This window comes from Heptranchias perlo, chromosome 23 (assembly GCF_035084215.1).
Source record: "Heptranchias perlo isolate sHepPer1 chromosome 23, sHepPer1.hap1, whole genome shotgun sequence".
In the NCBI taxonomy this organism is placed as follows: Eukaryota; Metazoa; Chordata; class Chondrichthyes; order Hexanchiformes; family Hexanchidae; genus Heptranchias; species Heptranchias perlo.
Window position 1 is genome coordinate 12,714,718 of NC_090347.1, and position 21,670 is coordinate 12,736,387.

The 21,670-nt window shown below is 44.1% G+C and overlaps 1 protein-coding gene across 1 annotated transcript in view; it reads left to right on the top strand.

The window, feature by feature from the left end:
- map2k6 (mitogen-activated protein kinase kinase 6) overlaps positions 1-21,670 on the top strand; it is a 118,567-nt gene that overhangs the window by 24,194 nt on the left and 72,703 nt on the right. Inside the window, exons 2-3 of the mRNA XM_068004030.1 lie at positions 5,337-5,403; positions 18,131-18,179. Coding sequence (XP_067860131.1) covers positions 5,337-5,403; positions 18,131-18,179 — 116 coding nt within the window. The remainder of the gene's footprint in view (positions 1-5,336; positions 5,404-18,130; positions 18,180-21,670) is intronic.

The following is a 21,670-nucleotide window of genomic DNA, read 5'->3' on the forward strand; positions in this document are numbered from 1 at the left end:
AAGCTAAAATGTATTTATAGAATTACATAAAATTTTGCAAACAATTTTACAACACCAAGTTATAGTCCAGCAATTTTATTTTAAATGGCATCTCCACATCATAAAATTTTGCAGCACAGAAACAGGCCAATCGGCCCAACAGGTCCGTGCCCGGTGTTTATGCTCCACACGAGCCTCCTCCCACCCTACTTCATCTCACCCCATCAACATATCCTTCTATTCCTTTCTCCCTTGTGTACTTATCTAGCTTCATCTTAAATATATCTGCAACCTAGTGATCAGCCTTCTCGCGGAGCCCTATGACATTTGGGTATGTTGCTACAACTTACTGCAATGCACCAGGCAGTGATAGTCTTTCTCTTGGAGGTTGGTTTCACCAGAAGCTTCTTGTGAAACTAATCTTGTTGTCTTAGACTGTATCCGGAGACATGTATTCATATTCATTGGGCAGGATCAAGATGCAGGTGATTCAATACAATCTTCTACCATGATTACGAATTGCCTCATCTTGGCAGCTTCTACTGTGCCATAACTATGCCCCTATAGAATGATTTACCACCCCAGTGCTTTATGACCTGTGATTCTTTCAGATCATTAATCGGCTGAGACAGTAGTACACAAACTTTGTGACTACGACAGATGTCTGATCCTTTCCTCCGTACAAATTTAATAAGGCACTGGTGCTGCATTTGGTTACATTTTGCCTGCATTGCGACGGTTTATGGCATTACGTTTAAGAGGAATAGATATCTCGACTAGAATTTAGCGATATAGTTGTGGCCCACCCAGATTAGTTCTGCTTGATTATATTTCATGATTTAATTGGCGAAGATTTTGTTCAGGCAGAAGTGAATGCGCAGAGGAAATAAAGTAACTGGCATAGAAGTACCCTTCTCCTCCTGACATCGGGCGATTGTTTCAGGCGTCTGTTTTTAGTTAACATATAATATTACGTCTTCTTCCTAATGATGTTTGCATTGATATTTGCAGAATGCACAGACTAGAGATCATTAATGTTTTGGGACCATTTAGTTCCACCCAGCTGCTCAGTAGGACACCACTTAACAACTGAGTGCAAAGCTGGGTGGATCCAGATCTACCACATACTGTGTTAAGGTTGTGTGTATTTATAGGAACATAGTAACAGGAGTAGGCCGTTCAGCCTGCTCCGCCATTCAATTAGACCGTGGCTGATCTGTACCTTAACTTCATTTACCCGCCGTAGCTCCATATCCCTTAATACCCTCGCCTTAAAAAAAATCTATCGATCTCCGTCTTGAAAGCTCCAATTGTCCCAGCACCCAGAGCCTTTTGGGGCAGAGTGCTCCAGATTTCTGCTACCCTTTGTGTGAGGGAAAAAAAAAGTGCTTCCTGATTTCGCTCCTAAATGGCCTAGCTCTAATCTTAAGATTATTAGAAGCAGTCAGAGGAAAGTTAGCCTTTCTGAAATAGACACCAAAAAGTAAAGAGGCCGACTGAGTGAATAATGGACATCATCACATGATGACAAAAGTACTGACTGAGACTGAACAGAAGACACAAATGCACACCTAGTTGTTGGGTACTGTAACGTGAAGCAAGATGTAACAGAAGCAGATCTTGGTGATGCCTTAAAAAAAAAAAATTGGCCAGTGGTAAATGCCTTAAGATCACTCACTCCAATGGAAAGGAAGTATGCACAAGTTGAGAGAGAGCTACTTGCCATAGTCCATGGATGGGACTAGTTTGAGCCTGGAGAAGTAATGACTGAGACTGACCATGAGCCCTTGGAGAGTTGAAGAAATTTCTCTACCTCTCCTAACTGCACTCTTAACAATTACAAAGAATGCTGCTGTGGTTGGAAAAGTACACTCTGGGAGTGAGGGTCCGGCCTAGTTTCAGCATTCCCGCCTCTCCGTCAGAAGGTGAAGGGTTCGAGCCTCACTCCAGAAAGCCCTGGTGAGTAGAGACTAAAATATGGTCTCTAAATACCGGGTTGACATCCAGCGGGCGACTTGCGTCCGGACGGAGTGACCACTGGCTCAAGTGTTAATATTCCTGCCTCTGAGTTAGAAGGGTTCGGTTTGGGCCCCACTCCAGACAGCCCCGGCAAGCGGAGACTGGAGCACCAGCTCTGAATCAACCGACTAGGTTGATGTTCAGTGTTGGGCGGGGGGGTATGGGGGTCACTTGTGTCCAGTGGGTGTGGGTGACCTCCCTCCCTCCATAAAGATAGGTGGGGCTCTTTAGCCTTGGTTACAACCTTTTGAGTCTTCATCCAGCACTGCTGACCATCCAACCCTGTGACAAGGAGCAACACCAGTTTTTATTTTTCCCCACTACCTGCCCCAATTGCAAATTGTCTGCCACCAACCCTAAGTTGGGTAAATCAACCTGACCCCAGGGATTGGGTGGGAGTCTGGGGTGCAGGCAGAGGGGTGGCCTAAGGTTCCGTCCCACCGAAGAACTGCAACTATCGCTGGAAAATTAACCCTGATATCTCTCCGTGTGGTATTTGTAATATCTATCACAGGTAATTGAGGATGGCTCCAGCTTTATCCGACACACTGTTAAGATTTGTGGTGTTCTCACAATACTTCTTACAGAAAATTAGCCGTTCTCCACCACACACTGAGCGATGAAGAGCCTGCCGAGTGTGCTGTGAATTAGAGGCATCAACACCCCCTCCAGATATTTGGGTGTTTGCCTTCAAGTAGATTCCTTTCAGCCAATGCTGTGTCTATGACAACTGATGTGGAGATGCCGGTGATGGACTGGGGTTGACAAATGTAAGGAATCTTACAAACACCAGGTTATAGTCCAACTGTTTTATTTGAAAATCACAAGCTTTCGGAGACTTTCTCCTTCGTCGGGTGAGCTCACCTGATGAGGGAGAAAGCCTCCGAAAGTTTGTGATTTTCAAATAAAACAGTTGGACTATAACCTGGTGTTTGTAAGATTCCTTACATATGACAACTGAAGCATCAAGTGCAGTATGGAATAGTTATAGAATGGTAATCGAGATCCTACTTTTCTCGGAGACTGGCGACATTGTGGAAGTTGTTTGATGACTTCCCTCGAATGCACGTGTGTAAATGTGTGCCATTGTTGTGTGCTGGCACCAGTGAAAGAACTTGGGTGCACACAGGATCCGTAGTATTGGTTGAATAGTAGCTGTTTGGATATGCATCCAGTTATACCAAGTCTGTGCAGAACTTGAACAGCATCAGTACTGGTTGTCAAATAAACACAAGTGGAATATAGAACGCACAGTGCTGCCCGTGAGCCCCCACACTACCTGAAGCAAAGGTACCTGTCTCCAGGCACCTGCAAGGAGTAATCTGCCACCTAAGTAGTTCCTCCAGGGGGAATGAGTGCTCCAGGCTGGACGAGGGAGCCTGCAGTTGGTGTCCAGTTGATTTACTACACGATAGATCGGTCTGTGTACGCAATTCTGTATAATAATGTGCAGGAGGTCTGGCAGCATGTCAGTCATTTTTAAAAACCAGCACTACTTGAATTGAAGTGGTCTTAGACTGCAATTGTGATGTAAAAATGCAAGGACGGATCTTTCTGTTGCATTATCTTATTGTTTTAAACTATGACCCACTTCCAAAAGCACAAACAATAGGAAGGGTGGCGAATTGGCTTGTAAGGTCAAGTGATTGAGATTTTTCTTCTGAATGTGAAGTTCCGTTGCAGCCAAATTAAATACGGAGCATTCATAAATTCTAAAAGGAAAAATAATTGATTTATAGTTGATGATTATTATTTAATTTTTGAAGTCATGATGCAATGTTGGCCTGGCCTGTATGTATATGAAAACATGAACTTCAAGTGAGGTGAATGAAACATTATATTTCCTTCTTTGAAAATTGAATTGCTTAAGTGTATGACTTGGTAAATATAATTTTTTATTCACTGAAGCATGAAGTCAATATTTGTTTTGCTGTATTGCTTTTACAAAATAAATGAAAAGCAACACAACACAGGAAAGCTAAAAGCCTCTAAATACAAGGTATTGCAGTGCACCCTGGGCAGTTCCTTGCACCCTCAAAAGTATCCTGATTCTCCTGTCCTTTTCCCTGAGGTTTATTCTCAGATGGGACAGGTGGTTTGATCACCAGGTGGTTAGCCCTTTTTGATGTGTGACCAGGGGAATTTACACCTCTTTTTCACCCCACCCCCATCCCCCACGATGTGCGTGCTTTATGTAAACTGAGGTTGGTGTTAATTACCTGAGCTCCCTCAACACAACTACAGATGGGTCAAGTATGGTCATGGCAACTGGGACCGATCCCAGCTCCTTCTCCTCTCACCCCCTCCCCCCACCTCCCATTTTGGTTTAATATTTTAGCTGATGTCTTATGACTGGAAGACCATTAACGCATTACGCTGGTACTGATGATTTATTTTATTTCAGATGTTTAAGTGCCTCTATGCAGCCATGAGTAATTTTGAATGTTGAATTAAAGGCCTCAATGCCCTGATTGGAATAGAGCTGTGGTAGAGAGCTCTTTGTTGGGTGGTGATGCTTTACATTTGTTCCATTTGAATTTTCTTCTCTTCCCTCCCCACTCCCAACATAATTCAGGGAAAGGCAGGAAGAGCTTACTTAAGAGTAATAAACCTATGCCCCCCACCCCTCCTCACCTACTTCATGCAGCCAGTATACATCCTCATTTCTTCTCTTCAGAGGGAAAGGAGGGGCTTGTCCCTGATTATTTAAGGATGCCAAAGCCTTGGAGGGGGTGCAGACGAGATTTACGAAAATGATACCGGGGATGAGGGACTTCAGTTACGTGGAGAGACGAGAGAAGCTGGGGTTGTTCGTGGAGCGCAGAAGGTTAAGGGGAGATTTAATGGAGGTATTCAAAAATTATGAAGGGTTTTGGTGGAATAAATGAGCAGAAACCGTTTCCACTGGCAGGAGGGTCAGTAACCAGAGGACACAGATTTAAGATAATTGGCAAAAGAATCAAGGGGGAGATGAGCAGAATATTTTTTTACGCAGCGATTTGTTATGGTCTGGAACGCACTGCCTGAAAGGGCGGTGGAAGCAGATTCAATAATAACTTTCAAAAGCGAATGGGATAAATGCTTGGAAAAAATTGCAGAGCTATGAGGAAAGAGTGGGACTAATTGGATAGCTCTTTCCAAGAACCGGCGCAGGCACAATGGGCCGAGTGGCCTCCTCCTGTGCCGGATGATTCTATGGTTTCAACTCCAGAGAATGAAGTAAACTTTACCAAGTAGAAGGGCAGGATGGCGTACTGGTGAAGCTGTGATCTGACCCCAGTAAATGTGTGGGGTTCACCAGCTTATCGTCTTCTCTTTCTGTGATTGTGTCTTAACAGGTAAGAAAAAGAACCGGGGGTTGAAGTTGTCGAAGGAGGTTTTTGAGCAGCCACAGGCAAGCCCCACGTAAGTAACTGCAATTATATGAACCTTGGGATCATTCAATACCAGGCAGCACTGCGGAAGTTATTAAAATCATAGAGCGTTAGCAAAGTTGGAGAGTTTGGGCGGATCGTTTTAGATGATATTTTGAACAGATCGTTTCATAAGAAATGGATGGTATGATGTTTCATCCTTACTGGTAATAATGTGAATGAAACACAATCACCATCTCTGCTAACTGGCAAGTGGGACTGTTGCATGTGAAATGAAATGTTTTAATCAGTTGGCAAGTAGGACTTATTCTTCCTGGAAAATATGCCTTTTAGTCTGCCACAGGAAGACAGATTCTAACTGACGGAAATAACCTACATAGGAATAAATGATCACTTTGGTAGTGGCAGGGAGTTGGTGTGGGTGGGGGAGAGATGGGCACGGCTGACTGCAGAGGTCATCGAGGAGCTGCGGAGAGGGGAGATGAGGTAGAGAATGAGCTTGCTGCCCTTGCTTACAAAGTGTGAGAGTGTTGCTTTGTATTTGCTAGGTGGAGAGCACATTCAATGAGTTAATGAGCAGTCCCAGCACAGGTGCTAGTCGGGGCTGTTCAGTGGTTCAAACCACTGTGGAGTGTGTTTAAAACCTAATCCAGAGCAGAGATGTGACAATTTCATTAATTCATTCGTTGCGAGCAATCTCCGTATATTTGCATTTAATTTCCAGCTGATGTATTTGAACATTCTGTCCTATTTATCCTTTTGCACCTTTGAGTGATTGTGTTGAAATAGGGCCAGTTGTGCCCCACATGGGCCTTGTTTTATTTTGAGGGCATTTATCTTCTATGGATTAGATTATTGATGCTCAGACCCATCCATTCAATCGGGCTGGCAATGATGTGAGAGAAGAGATTTTTTTTTTTATCTGTGAGGGCTTCAATTTAAAGTTCTCTGATGTCAAGAGGACATTGTTCCAATTTGTTGTACCGTTCATATAAAAAGGAAAACTAGAGTGAGTTCAGGGTGTTCGAAAACTTGATGCCTGGCATTGTGGAATAGTGGGAAAAAGATTTGATTCTCCCTCCCAACTGAGCTGTTAGGTTTCATACAGACTGCTACCAAGGAGAGGCTCGACAAGGGAGAGATATTAAAGCAGAAGGTGAATTGCTACAAGCTTACCGATGTGTGCCTCCGAGTGGCTAGCTCAAGAAGTGGCCTGAGAGCAAGTTGTTCACCTGCCCTCTTAACTGATAGAGACGAATGACCCAGGGGAGGGACGGACGGACCTACCTCCCTCCTTCCCTCCCTCGAACAATAACATTGGCGTTTCTACTGTACCTATTGTGGAGTAACTGGAAAGATACCTTCTGTGGTGGGTAAGTTTGCTTTGGACTGAACAAAGCTCAGCTGATACGACTTGATTTATCCTTCTTCTCCTGAGCAAATGATTAAATTCGCTGCTAATATTTGACCAGATTTCAGCTATCACCCGCATGGAGTGCCTACATGTATGTGTCTGAACAATGGATTTGGAAGTGCTGCTTGGCCAGTAATGGTTATCTTACATATGACTCTTGCACGCTGTAGACTCTCAGAATAATGCCCCTTTGATGAACTAGCTGGGCATGAGAGAACAGTATGGCACGCAACCAGTGCACATGTGGGAGAATCTGGGCACGGCATTTATTTTACTTGGTAAGGGCCTTGTTCCAGCTTTGGATTCTGCAAGTATTGCTACAGACGCGTGTACAAAAGAGCTGAAGGCACTTAATTAAACATGACTACTTTTTACAAGTAAAACTGACTCCCTTTAGTTCAGCATTGATCTTTTCATCTGTAGTGTTGCTGATGTGATATTCCTGATGACATGTTGGATGTGATCATGTTTCACAGATGGATCTATTTCCGGGTCAGGGTACAGTTCTTATTTTATACCTCCTGAAAGCAGGAATAGTACTGAAGAGTAATAATAATAATGGTCATTGATTAATAGTGTAACAATTTCAAAACTTCACCAAAATGACTATGTTGCCAAATACCATTGCAAAATTAGCGATGTGATTACTCTGTCCCTTCAACATAACCTGATGTTAAATTCCACGAGGAAAGAATAAATGTAATTTATTTTAAACGTGTATATAAATAGAACACTGATCTTGTGCAGTTGTCAAAAATCTGGCTTGATGTGTACTCAGTCCAGATGTGGTGTTGCTTAAATTCAAAATAGCGTTCAGAGAAATGTCATCAGGACAGCATTCCAGGAAAAATTCCTGTAGTCTGGGAAATGTGGTCCCTGCCTTGCTCTGGGCTCCCATTTGGAAGTCTGTCAGCAGAAAGGATTGGATAGTTGATTCGTGTTAGTGACCTTAGCATCTTTCAGTGCATCTTTTTTTTTTTGGTTGGGTTTAATTTATCCCCAGTGGACTAAATGGCAGAGTTTTCCATCAGCACAGATCTGAACAGGTTCCATTTCGAGTGTTCATGGCGGTGATGAGGGGCCTGCTGTTTGCCCATCTTCCTCCTTCCCTCCTGCTCAAGTTTCAGTGGGGTCGATTTTCATCATCACTGCCTGGGTGGTAATCTGGCAGAGCGGATCAATAGAATGAATATCAGCTGGGTTCGAGAGGGTTGGGCCAGTCCGTCAAATTACCACCCGGGCCGTGAAGACAAAAATCAATCCCAATGTCACCTAAATTCACTGGGCTTCTCTTGACTCTTGAGTAAGATTGTGAGGGGGGGAAAAAGGAGATTTCCTTTTTTTTAAAAAAAAAGAAAAAACATACATTGTATCAGCACATGTGTAAACCTTTAAATAAAATCTCTCCATGATTCTACTGTCATGGAAGACAAGCCTGAGAAAAGTTGCATATTGTGAAAACGCGAATCTGGTGGCAGCCATTTTTTGTGCTCTGGTCATGTTTTTCATCATCATCAACAACAACAACTAGTTGCATTTATATGGCGCCTTTAACATAGATAAAACGTCCCAGGGCGCTTCATAATCCAAACAAAAAAAAAATTGATGGTGGGTTATAAGGAGGGTCTTAAAAGAGGAGAGGGAGGTGAAGAGTGGTGGTTTCGGGAGGGAATTCTGGAGCATGGGACTTAGACGACTGAGGACTTGGCCACCAATGGTATAGCTAAATGACAGGGGGATGGGGTACAAGACCTCAGAATTGGAGGAATGGTGAGTTTGAGGGTGGGGGATGTAGGATTGGGGGAGGCTACAGAGATGGGGAGCTGCGTAGTCATGAAGGGATTTAAACACAAGGATTAGAATTTCAGATTGGAGGATGTGTGGGACTGGGGGCCAGTGTAGGTCAGCAAGGACAGGAATGATGAGTGACTGGGACTTGGTACGGGATAGGATATCGGCGGCAGCTGGAGTTTATGAAAGGTGAATGATGGGAGCCTGATCAGGAGAGCATTTTAATACTTGAGTGTGGTGGTGACAAAGGCGTGGAAGAGGGTCTCAGCAGGAGGTCAGTAGGGGCAAAGGTGGGCGATTGTTATGGAGGTGGAAGTAGGTGGTTTTTGTGATGGAGAGAATGTGGGGTCAGAATCTCGGCTTGGAGTCAAAATGGATGCTGAGGTTGCAAACAGTGTTCCCTTCTCCTGTTTTTGGAATGGCCCTTAGTGTATTTTATAACTTATTTCTGATTGCAGTAAACTAATGATTGATGCCTATATTGCTGAATGCTGAAATTTCATTACCTGAATCTCATCAGAATAATTATATTGCTGCATTCATCAGAATGCTTGTATTGTGAAATGTGCTTGTGAGGATTTAAGCATGACCGATAATTTGTATGTATGTGAAGCAATACAGTCCAAACACATGCCTGCATTTACAAAATGTTCTGCAGGACCCAGAGGGCCATATGAGTCCAATAGTTCCACATACTCCAGCAGGCATGTCGTATTGCAGTGCCAACTTAGGGCTGATCTGTTATTTTTAAACAAGAAGTATAAGAGATGCTATCACAGTGAAGAAAGAGACACAAGGCAAAGGAGTGAGGGATGCAAGCCTTTGATTCCACAGAAGATTGATGGTAAGTGTTAAAATAAACCTGTATTTTAAACTGATTAAAACATAATGAAGTTACTGTCACTACATAACTTAAAGAGGAGGTATAGTCCCTTGGTGTTATAAATAGAGCTATCTTAACACATACTATGTCTTTCAGTCTCTCCCGGTTACCATGTTCAGCTTTAGGCTTTAAACTAAATAATGGGGGTGAGGGATCAAGTAAGGGAAGATGTGATAAATTAAAGAAAGAAGACAAGGCAAGAGAGCAAGGTAGCAATATGAAAATGATAATCAGAGAGTGGCAGGAAGGGACAGAGCATGCAAACTTAAGAGTGCGCCAGCAGATAAGGCTAGAGGTTGCAAAAATAGTAAAAAGACAGTACTAAAGACTTTGTATCTGAATGCGCGTAGCATTCGTAACAAAATGGATGAATTGACAGCTCAAATAGAAATGGATATGTACGATCTGATAGCCATTACAGCGACATGGCTGCAAGATGACAAAGGCTGGAACCTGAATATTCAAGGGTACTTGACATTTTGGAAGGACAGGAAGCTAGGAAAAGGTGGAGGGGTAGCTCTGTTAATTAAGGATGACATGAGTATAATAGAGAGAAATGACCTTCGTTCTAAAGACCAAGATGTAGAATCAGTTTGGTAGAGATAAGAAATAGTAAAGGCAAGAAGTCACTTGTGGGAGTAGTTTATAGGCCCACTAACAGTAACCACACTGTAGAACAGGGTATACAGGAGGAAATAATGGAGACTTGTGAGAAAGGAACAGCAATAATCATGGGTGATTTTAATCTACATATAGATTGGAAGAATCTGATTGGTAAAGGTAGCCTGGAAGATGAGTTCACAGAATACTTTCAGGACAGTTTCTTAGTACAGCATGTTCTAGAGCCAACCAGAGGGCAGGCTATTCTAGATCTGCTAATGTGTAATGAGACAGGATTAATTAATTACCTCGTTCTAAAGGAGCCTCTAGGTAGCAGTGATCACAATATGATTAAATTTTGCATTCAGTTTGAGGGAGAGAAAAGTAAGTCTAAGACTAGTGTTGTAAACTTAAATAAGGGCAATTATGAGGGCATGAAGACAGAGCTGGCTAAAGTGAACTGGGAACTTAGGTTAAGGAATAGGTCAGTAGAGATGCAGTGGCAGACATTTAATGAGAGATTTCATAACACTCAGCAAAGATACTTTCCAGTGAAAAAGAAAGACTCTAGGGGAAGGACGTACCATCCGTGGCTAACTAAGGAAGTTAAAGATAGTATCAAATTGAAAGAAAAAGCATACAATTCTGTGAAGATTCATGGCAGGTCAGAAGATTGGATAGAATATAAAAAACAGCAAAGAATGATTAAATGAAGAATAAGGAGGGAGAAATTGGAGTACGAGAGAAAGCTAGCTAGAAATATAAAAACAGACAGTAAGAGTTTCTACAGGTATTTAAAAAGGAAAAGAGTAAGTAAAGTGAGCGTTGGTCCTCTGGAGAGTGAGTCTGGGGAATAAGGAAATGGCGGATGAATTGAACAGATATTTTGCCTCCGTCTTCACTGTAAAGGATACAAATAACATGCCAGAGATAATTGTGAATCAAGAGGTGAACGGGAGGAACTTAAAACATTTACAATCACCAGGGTTTTGAAAAAATTATTAGAACTAAAAGCTGACAAGTCCCCAGGTCCTGATGGACTTCATCCTAGGGTCTTAAAAGAAGTGGCTGCAGAGATATTGGATGCATTGGTATTAATTTTCCAAAATTCCCTAGATTCTGGAAGGGTCCCATCAGATTGGAAAATAGCGAATGTAACTCCTCTATTCAAGAAAGGAGGGAGACAGAAAGCAGGAAACTACAGGCCAGTTAGCTTAATATCTGTCATAGGGAAAATGCTAGAATCTATTATTAAGGAGGTTATAGCAGGGCACTTAGAAAATCTCAATGCAATCATGCAGAGTCAACATGGCTTTGTGAAGGGGAAGTAACAAGCAACGTGGATAAAGGGGATCCTGTGGATGTGGTGTACTTGGATTTCCAGAAGGCTTTTGACAAGGTGCCACATCAAAGGCTACTACACAAAATAAGAACTCATGTTGTAGGGGGTAACATATTAGCATGGATAAAGGATTGGTTAGCTAACAGGGAACAGAGAGTAGGCATAAATGGGTCATTTTCAGGTTGGCAAGATGTAACAAGTGGAGTGCCACAGGGATCAGTGCTGGGCCTCAACTATTTACAATCTATATCAATGACTTGGATGAAGGGATCGAATGTATGGTTGCTAAATTTGCTGATGTCACAAAGGTAGGTAGGAAAGTAAGTTGTGAAGCGGACACAAGGAGTTCGCAGAGGGCTATAGATAGGTTAAGTGAGTGGGCAAAAATTTTGCAGATGGAGTATAATGTGGGAAAATGTGAACTTGTCCACTTTGGCAGGAGGAATTGAAAAGCAGTATATTATTTAAATGGAGAGAGATTGCAGAACTCTGAGGTACAGAGGGGTCTGGGTGTCCTAGTACATGAATCACAAAAAGTTAGTATGCAGGTAGAGCAAGTGATTAGGAAGGCAAATGGAATGTTGTCATTTATTGCAAGGGAATGGAATATAAAAGTAGAGGGGCGCTAAATTGGGCTGCGTAGCGCCCGTTGTTTCGGCGCTACACGGCTTCTCCGACATCCAAGATAGCGTCTTGGATGCGCAACCACGTTTCCTGCGTGATGTGTGCCAGACGCCATCTTGGTATAGGAGTTAGCGCAGTTGTAGATAATGAACGCTGGAATAGTGTAAAGTAGGGAGAAAATGGCTTCAATCAGTGTGCAAAGCTGACTTAAAGTGATAGACACCATTTTGGGACAACGCTCAACTCAATGCACAGTCTTAACCTTGACCATCTGAATGTGTCTTAGAGTGCCTGGATGAGCCCTCACCAGTGCTATTTAAAGGGACCATGCAGGATTTACAGGTAAGTGTCTGGATTATTGCTTCTGGCTGCCGAGGCATTTGTAACTGTTTTTGGAGGTTTCCTAGACTGCAATACTAGGACGCGGGGACATAGCCTAACATTTAGAGCCAGGACGTGCAGGAGTGAAGTTAGGAAATGCTTCTACACACAAAGGGTGGAACGCTCTTCTGCAGACGACAGTTGATGCTTGCTCACTTGTGAATGTTAAGTCTGAGATTGAAAGATTTCTGTGAACCAAGAGTATTAAGGGATAGGGGCTAAGACGGGTATATGGCGTCAGGTCACAGGTCCACCATGATCTCATTGAATGGTGGAACAGGCTCGAGGGACTAAATGCCACTTGCTGCCTCTTGATATGTGCCACCTTCTGCAAGAAAGCGGGACACATGTCTGGGTGATGTGCCTGTCATGGTTGAATAGCTGCCAGTGTGTGTGGCCTGTGAGTTGTGGGTGGGCGGCTTGAAACAGTGGTAATGTGTAAGAGTGAGAGGAAGCATCTGATTGGATGAGTTGAGTACTGATTGAAAGAGTTTATTGGTATGTGGGGGATGGGGGTGTGGTGTGTGGTGCAGTTGGTAGGAGACGCCACTTGACAGTTGACCTCACTCACCTTGATCACTCATGTCAAAGCATTGAACTTCTTCCTGCACTGCATCCATGTTCATGATGCTGTGTGCCTGGCATTGACTTCGTCCCCCGCTGCCTCCCACTGCCTTTTGAGCGTACGTCTGGAGGGCTCTTGTTCCCTGAACCGCCCCCCCGCCCCCCCGTGGATATAGGATGTCTCTCCTCCTGTCCACCTCTTGCACCAAGGTCTGTAGTGCATCAGCAGAGAACCTTGTTGCACACACTCTCGCAGGCCTGGTACCAACTCAGGCCGGCAGATTGGTGAGGTCTGGTGTGCAGATTGTAGGATGTGGGATTTAGTAGTGCGCAACCTTTATTCAATGTTTTAACATAACTCATCAGTGTGTGAACATAGGGATGGGACCTGCCTCTGTGTTTTACGTGTGCGATGTCTGATCTCCGTTCAGACTCCGTGCAGACAGTAGACTGTTATTTTCAGCACATAACAGGTACCAGCTACCTTTAAGAGATTTCTAAGAGACATCCTCCCTTTAAGAGATTGAGCTCCCTCTGGTGGTGGAAAGTGCAAATTGCATTGATTCCACGTGCAAGGCCTGGATTGGAACGCCGATTGCAGGCAAGTCCTTGGGTGGGCCGAAACTTGTGTCCTGCCTGAGCCGGGGCCATTGGGTGTGGGGTAATACACATCACGCTACCTGCGCCCAAAAATGGCCCCTATTGAATTTTTCCCCTGAGATGACAGTTACATGGGTAAGATGGGTATAGAGGGATATGGGCCAAGTGCAGGAAATTGGGACTAGCTTAGTGGTATAAACTGGGCGACATGGACATGTTGGGCCGAAGGGCCTGTTTCCATGTTGTAAACTTCTATGATTCTATATTTTGCTACAGTTGTACAGGGCATTAGTGAGACCACATCGAGAATACTGTGTGCAGTTTTGGTCTCCTTATTTAAGAAAGGACGTAATTGCTTTGGAGGCGGTTCAGAGAAGGTTCACTCGACAGATTCCTGGGATGAGAGGGTTATCTTATGAAGAAAGGTTGGACAAGTTGGGCCTGTATACACTGGAGTTTAGAAGAATGAGAGGTGATCTTATTGAAAGATATCAGATCGTGAGGGGACTTGAAGGGGTAGATGCTGAGAGGATGTTTTCCCTTGTGGGAGAGACTAGAACTAGGGGCCACAGTTTAAAAATAAGGGTTCTCCCATTTAAGACTGAGATGAGGAGAAATTTTTTCTCTTGAGGGTCGTGAGTCTGTGGAACGCCCTTCCCCAGAGAGCGGTGGAGGCAGGGTCATTGAATATTTTTAAGGCTGAGTTAGATCGATTCCTGATTAACAAGGGAGTCAAAGGTTATAGTAGGTAGATGGGAAAGTAGGGTTTAGGTCACAATCAGATCAGTCTTGATCTTATCAAATGGCAGAGCAGGCTCGAGGGGCCGAATGGCCCACTCCTGCTCTTAATTGGTATGTTCGTATGTAACTGCTGATTAGAGGCAGTCCTGCAGCATTTAATTAGTATCCAGTTCCTCCTTGCATGACATCATCAACTGCAAGTGCAACTCTAACCCCACTTCCTGGTCATGATGTCACTGGAATGCAATGGCACAAAGTCACATGAGGGCGAGTTCCATACAAACTCTCTTCTCCCAAACCTCTCTGACCATCTGTTCTGAAGTAAGAAGGGTCAAACTGTGACCCCACCCCTTCCCAGCAGCATCCACATTTCCCTTCATAATACTTAGAATGATGGAGCAATTCAGCAGCAGATTTTTCTTTTAAATCACATGAATATCAACAATAAATCCTATTGGGATTTTGAAACATTGTTGTATAAATGCATAACTGGACCTTAAATTGTAGACATTTTTTGAAGTAGATGGGTCCGGTTTTCCTGGGTCCGGTTTCTTATTCTTTATTGACCATGTACAGACACCACAGTCTGTGGAACTTTGCGAGGAATCCTCAGTAGAGGCATCCTCCACAATCGCCCTCAGGATGAAGTGGCACTGACGCGGGATGTTACCTGGTATTCCCCTCAGGATGTCTTTTAGCTGGCGAAGTGGTCCAGAGAAGGACTGCTGGACTTGCACAAGAGTGGGCAGCACCGTGACAAAGCACCGACCTGCTCGGACAGACCTGACGTACTGCTAAATATCTTGCCGTGTACTCCTGTTCCTATCCACGTAGTTGAACCCGTGCTGCACAGGCTCCCATTAAGTTTCGTTTAGCCTCTAACCTGTAAGGTTAACTGCTGCCTACTGCGTGTTCTGGGACTGTGTTGAGGGAGATGAAAAGACAGCGCTATGTGAACTCCGCCTGATGTGTACCCCTTGCCCGGTGGATGAGATTCCCATGCAAGAGTACGCTGCCCAGACGTACGCTCGAGGGTCTGTTCCCCTTGTGTGCTTTGTTGCTGCTGTTGAGTTTCAATGTTGTCTTCAGCCACAACAGCTCATGTTCGGATTTTTGAAAGTAAACCTCACGTTTTTTTCGCACAGTAGTTGCATACAATGCACTTTTGGGTTTTTGATTTATATTCCGTCTTCTCTGTCCTCAGTTTAAGACTCTTACCTGTTTCGGCAAAAACCCAGGATTTTCTTGCATGTGCATTTTAACCACTGCTCGGAACCTGAGCTCACTACTGCCCTTTCCTTGTCTCTGGCCCTTCCTGGGCCCCTGCTGCCTCCTCTTTCCCTTGCCTGGCCCATGGCACCTTTTCATTTTCACGCGCCCCTGCTCTGTTCAAATCGGCTGCCAACACTGCCGATTACACTTCAAAGGTCAATGGGTGTGAAGCACTTCTGGGACATCCTGAGGATGTGACGGGCACTATATGAATGCAAGTCTGTCTTAGTTTCCATTTAAAGAAGCCATGTGAAGTGTTTGGAGCTGTTTCTTTAGGCTGTTTAAGTTGAAGTGAAGAAATGTTCTAAATCGTTTCAGCACAGCCAACCTTTTGCAAGCTGCTTGCTCTCTTTGATTGTGGTGCACAAATGCCATAGTAAACCTCCAGATGTTTAATGATTCCTCTGAGAAGATTTGCAGATAATTAAAAATCTGCAATGCTGAAACACATCATCATCTGCAAACTATCAAAAAAAAACAAATGATGCTCATTTCTTTGCTGCAATCCAGAAGTGACTGAGGGGTATCCTGTGAAGTGAGCCCTTTAAGTTAGTGTTCAGTCTTGATACACACATGCCCAGAAGGTAAACTCTGATGTGCTCATGCTAACCCTTTGAAGGAGCTGGACCTGCACCAGATGCATTCACGTTGCTCACTGACTTGTGTTGAGCCAGGCTGGGAGAGCTTTTATTTGCAGAAACCACAGCACTTGAAAAGGACTTTCTCATGTCCTGTGGAGTGCCCATGATAGGATACACTGTGATGCATGTGTGTACCAGTGCCATATTTAACCAGAAAATAATTTCTAATTTGCATAAATCATTGCAAGCATTTTGACACATTTTAAACAAAAACATTATAATCTGTACCTATATTTGCTGTAAATACAGTCTGGTGTAAACCACTTTTTAAAAAAAGATTAATTATATTATGTACGTGTGGACTGCACCAAAACCTGTTGCAATTGAAATAAAGTGTTCTGCATAATAAAACTCTGTCAACTACAGTAATTCCACAGAGCCAAATCTAGTAGCTGGCAGCTTCAGGGCTGTGATTCTCGTACCTCGTTCCACCTTGCCTCCACTGTGAGCAGCAGTATCTCTTTGTCACTGGGCTGTTGAGTGCGACGCTGGCCTCTAGCAAACGTGCCTTGCTCTTGTCATCAAGTTGTACAGAACCATGCGCTCGGGGACTCTGTGTTCATTTGCAGGGTTTACAGTAGAGGAATGGCAGTTTCCTATGGATCCACTGGCCATAGCTGTTTTCTGTTTTTAATGAAATTGTATTGCGGAACACAGAAGTGGTTATCAATGAACAGTATCAAAACTCCAGTCCTGTGTTGGGGGAAGGATGGTCGGGAGCTGTGAGGCAGGTCCTCAATGAAAAGGAAAGAGGTGTCCATCCGTGCTACTCCTGTGTGCCTCCTTGTGGTCAGCTCATGAAGCACAGGGGGCTGGGAGCAGGTTTTACAAGGGGGGAAAAAAACAGAAGTAATTAAGGAGAAAGTACAGCGACTTGAGTTGTATCTGGCTTTCCAGTGTTGCCTAAGGCGGGGGGGGGGGGGTGGGATTTGAAAATTGACATCTGTTTGGATGTGGCATAGAAATATTCCTGGAATAAAAAGCAATTCCAGGCACGCAATTTTATACATGAGTCTCGGTGTTTAAATATACGTTTAAAATGCTAAGACTGTTTTCCTTGATCTCCATCCAGCTTCCTTCTCTGTTGGGGGGGGTGGGGGGTGGTTACAGTGAGGGTTCTAGGCCGCAGACTTCTCCATGCCATGCATTTAGCTGCCTGGAAGCATGAACCTTTCACTTCTGCTGTTGCACTACACGTAACTGCCCAGTCAGATTTGCCAAGTGATGGACAGCCTCGGTGCTCAGACTTGTAGCTTTCTGATTATACTATACTTGTGTACTTGATTTAAAAAAAAACATAAATAATACTATATATATTTACAGTTTAGAATCACAGAAGGAGGCCATTTGGCCAATCATGGTCTCTGAAAGAGTTATCCGTTTAGACCCATTCCCTGTACCCTTTTGAATTTTTCTCTCTCCAATTATTTATCTAGTTCCCTTAAGGTTCTGCTTCCACCATTGTTTGTTTTTGGCAGGGCATTTCACGTGTTAGCTCTGTAGAATAAACTCCTCCTAATCTCCCCCTTTGTTCTTTTGGTGATGTTTTCTAAATGTATACACTCTAGTTACTGACTCACCAACCAATGGAAATAACTTTTGCTGATTTACCTTTTCAAAACCCCTCACAATTTTGAACACCTCCTGTCAGATCATCATCTTCATTCTGATGGAAAACCCCATAATTCCTCCAGTCCGCCCTCATATACCTAGCCTCTCCTTTGCAGTATCATCATGGTGAATCTCTTCTGCACCCTTTCCGCGGGCGGCCTTGACGGGTTTTGTTGCTGTTTAACCGTTGTGAAGCATGTTCCCTCGGTGACTTGGGGTGTTTTAAGGAGTTCTCGAATTAGCTTGCTCAGAAGACTTTGTGTAGCTGAAGTCCTTTTTGTTCTCTCTCTGCAGCCCCCCAAGAGACCTGGATTCAAAGGCCTGCATTGCTATAGGTGGAAAGGTAAGATTCACTCAGTTGCCTCTGATTATTCTACATCGCACCACCTCTCTCGGAAACATGGCTTGTGGAAAGAATATGACAACCAAATCCTTATTTTGGAGACGCTGGTTTATATCAAAGGTGTAAAATACAAATTTAATACTAATCCATTTTTATTGAATTCTTGGCAGCTAAATTTAAGGCTATAATGAATCCTTAAAAAGATACAAAATGTGTGAGCTGGACCTCATCCTGGGTAATGGGCTGGCACTGCCCCTTTTAAGGATTTTGAAAGTGGAAGCCGAGGTGATGTATTTCCTGTGGCAGCACGGCACTTTCACGAGTTAGATTGTAGTTGTTTGCTTGTTGTTCACTCCAATCAGAGAAATGCATTGCAGTGCTATTTTTCAGGATTTGTTTACTTGTGATATAACATGGGGCTGAACTAGGATTTAAAAAAAACATAGAATTACATAGAATTTTACAGCACAGAAACAGGCCATTCGGCCCAACAGGTCTGTGCTGGTGTTTATCCTCCACACGAGCCTCCTCCCACCCTACTTCATCTCACCGACGGGCTTGTTTGGGGGTGGTCGATGCCTTACTGATTTTTGACCCTGTAAGCCTTGTGTTGATAGAATTGTCCAGGGTAAAATCCTGCAATGCTTGAATATTTGTCTTGGGGGATAAAAAGATGACCTGTCGAGTAATTTGAAGTAGGAGGTGGTCGGATGAGTAGCACTGGCTCTGATTGTCAAATCTAGGCAAAAACCTACTGTGTTTTCTGCTTCGATTGCAAATGCGGTGAGTTTGATGCCCACAATAAGACCAATCAAGTTGTGTGTGTTTTTGCTTTCATTCGCTTTTTTACAAAATTACAGGGCCCTCTTTAATTTAGGGCCATCCCTTGGAATATCACTTTTAAAGGAGCATCACCGTAATGATCAAACTTCTGATGCAAGTTATTTTTGTTGCTGTGCTGGCTTTGTCCACTGGAGGGTGATCCAGCACCGTTGAATAATGTTCCCAGTCTAAAATACTAACGTCTGCTCTGTTAGAAATAGACATCGCTTAATTCACTTTTCAAACATTCCCCTACTGACCCAAGTTAAAACCAGACTCTTTTTTTTAAAAAAGTGATTGAAAATAGATTTTAATTTTGTGTTTAAAAGCAGAAGCACACCGTTGTCTGCCTGATGGTTTACGGTGGAGGAATTTACCGTGTGTGCCCACACTAGTGACGGAAGGAAAGGGCCCAGTGAGGTAATGGGCAGTATAATCCCTTCCACAGATGAGGGTGTTGCAGCCCTCATAGGCGTCTCGGTCTTGGCCTTCGAATCGCACATCTCCTAACGGTGGAGTGGAATTAAAGCATCAAAGGTTCTGTTGCAGTACATTTTTTTCTATTCGCTCATGGGATGTGGGCATCGCTGGCAAGGCCAGCATTTATTGCCCATCCCTAATTGCCCTTGAGAAGGTGGTGGTGAGCCTCCTTCTTGAACCGCTGCAGTCCGTGTGGTGAAGGTTCTCCCACAGTGCTGTTAGGTAGCGAGTTCCAGGATTTTGACCCAGCAACGATGAAGGAACGGCGATATATTTCCAAGTCGGGATGGTGTGTGACTTGGAGGGGAACGTGCAGGTGGTGTTGTTCCCATGTGCCTGCTGCCCTTGTCCTTCTAGGTGGTAGAGGTCGCGGGTTTGGGAGGTGCTGTTGAAGAAGCCTTGGCGAGTTGCTGCAGTGCATCCTGTAGATGGTACACACTGCAGCCACGGTGCGCCGGTGGTGAAGTGAGTGAATGTTTAGGGTGGTGGATGGGGTGCCAATCAAGCGGGCTGCTTTGTCCTGGATGGTGTCGAGCTTCTTGAGTGTTGTTGGAGCTGCACTCATCCAGGCAAGTGGAGAGTATTCCATCACACTCCTGATTTGTGCCTTGTAGATGGTGGAAAGGCTTTGGGGCGTCAGGAGGTGAGCCACTCGCTGCAGAATACCCAGCCTCTGACCTGCTCTTGTAGCCACAGTATTTATGTGGCTGGTCCAGTTAAGTTTCTGGTCAATGGTGACCCCTGGGATGTTGATGGTGGGGGATTTGGAGATGGTAATGCCACTGAATGTCAAGGGGAGGTGGTTAGACACTCTCTTGTTTGGACCATGGGTCTATTTGCCCCGTCTGACGATTTAGAGAGGGCAAGTTGCTGCGATTGGGTTTATTTAACAGGTGCCAATTGCAAAGGCTGATAGCATCAGGCGGTATTTGACTGCTGCTGTATCTGAATGCACAGCCCGTGAAGCACATGTTTCTGGCCAGTTTACCTTGGCATCATCTTGCAGAAGTGATGAGGGCTACAGGTCAATTTGTCTGGACTGACTTAACAAATTGAGCTGACTGCCTTTAACGGTGCAGCTTTGAATTTTTTTTTAAAAACAGGACAGCGACTTGGGTCCAGGAGAGTGTGACGATCATCGTGTCAGACTGTTTACTGATGTATAAAGTTGGCCTCTGCCCCAGCGTCTCGGAATCCTGCTCCTGGCTGCTATCTTGCTGCACTTGTGGATGTTGAGTGAGGCCAGGAGAAGGCTCGATCCTGATGCCCTCCGTGGTCGAATAGCCAGATGATACAAGTTCATGACGAATGAGGAAGGCCATTTGGCCCATCTTAATTCATCATTCAGAGAGATCTGAACATCCCCCACTGCTGCAAGCAATTGTTTTTTTTAAATCCTTCCAGGATTTTTGCCTGCACCGCTCTTCGTTCTGTGAACAACAACAACTTGCATTTATATAGCGCCTTTAATGTAGTAAAACATCCCAAGGCGTTTCACAGACAGAGTTTGACACGAGCTACAGAGAGATATTAGGAATGGCGATCAAAACCTTGGCAAAAGAGGTCGTTTTTAAGGAGCGTCTTAAAGAAGGAGGGAGAGGTTTAGAGAGGGAATTCCAGAACTTAGGATCTAGACAGCTGAAGGCACGGCCGCCAATGGTGGGGTGAAGGAAATCGGGGATAGTTTCATAGAATGGTTACAGCACAGAAGGAGGCCATTTGGCCCATCGAGCTCATGCCGGCTCTTTGTCAGAGCAATCCAGTTAGTCCCATTTCCCCCACTCTTTCCCCGTAGCTCTGCAAATTTTTCCTTTCAAGTATTTATCCAATTCCTTTTTGAAAGTTACTATTTAATCTGCTTCCACCACCCTTTCAGGCAGCACATTCCAGATCACAACCTCTCGCTGCATAAAAAAATGATTTTCCTCATGTCGCCTTTGGTTCTTTTGCCAATCACCTTAAATCTGTGTCCTCTGGTTCTCGACCCTTCCACCAACGGGAACAGTTTCTCTTTATTTACTTTATCTAAACCCTTCATGATTTTGAACACTCCTATCAAATCTCCTCTCAACCTTCTCCGCTCTAAAGAGAGCAACCCCATTTTCTCCAGTCTATCCACGTAACCGAAATCTCTCATCCTTGCATTTATATCGCAAGAGGCCAGAATTGGAGGAACTCCGAGTTCCGGG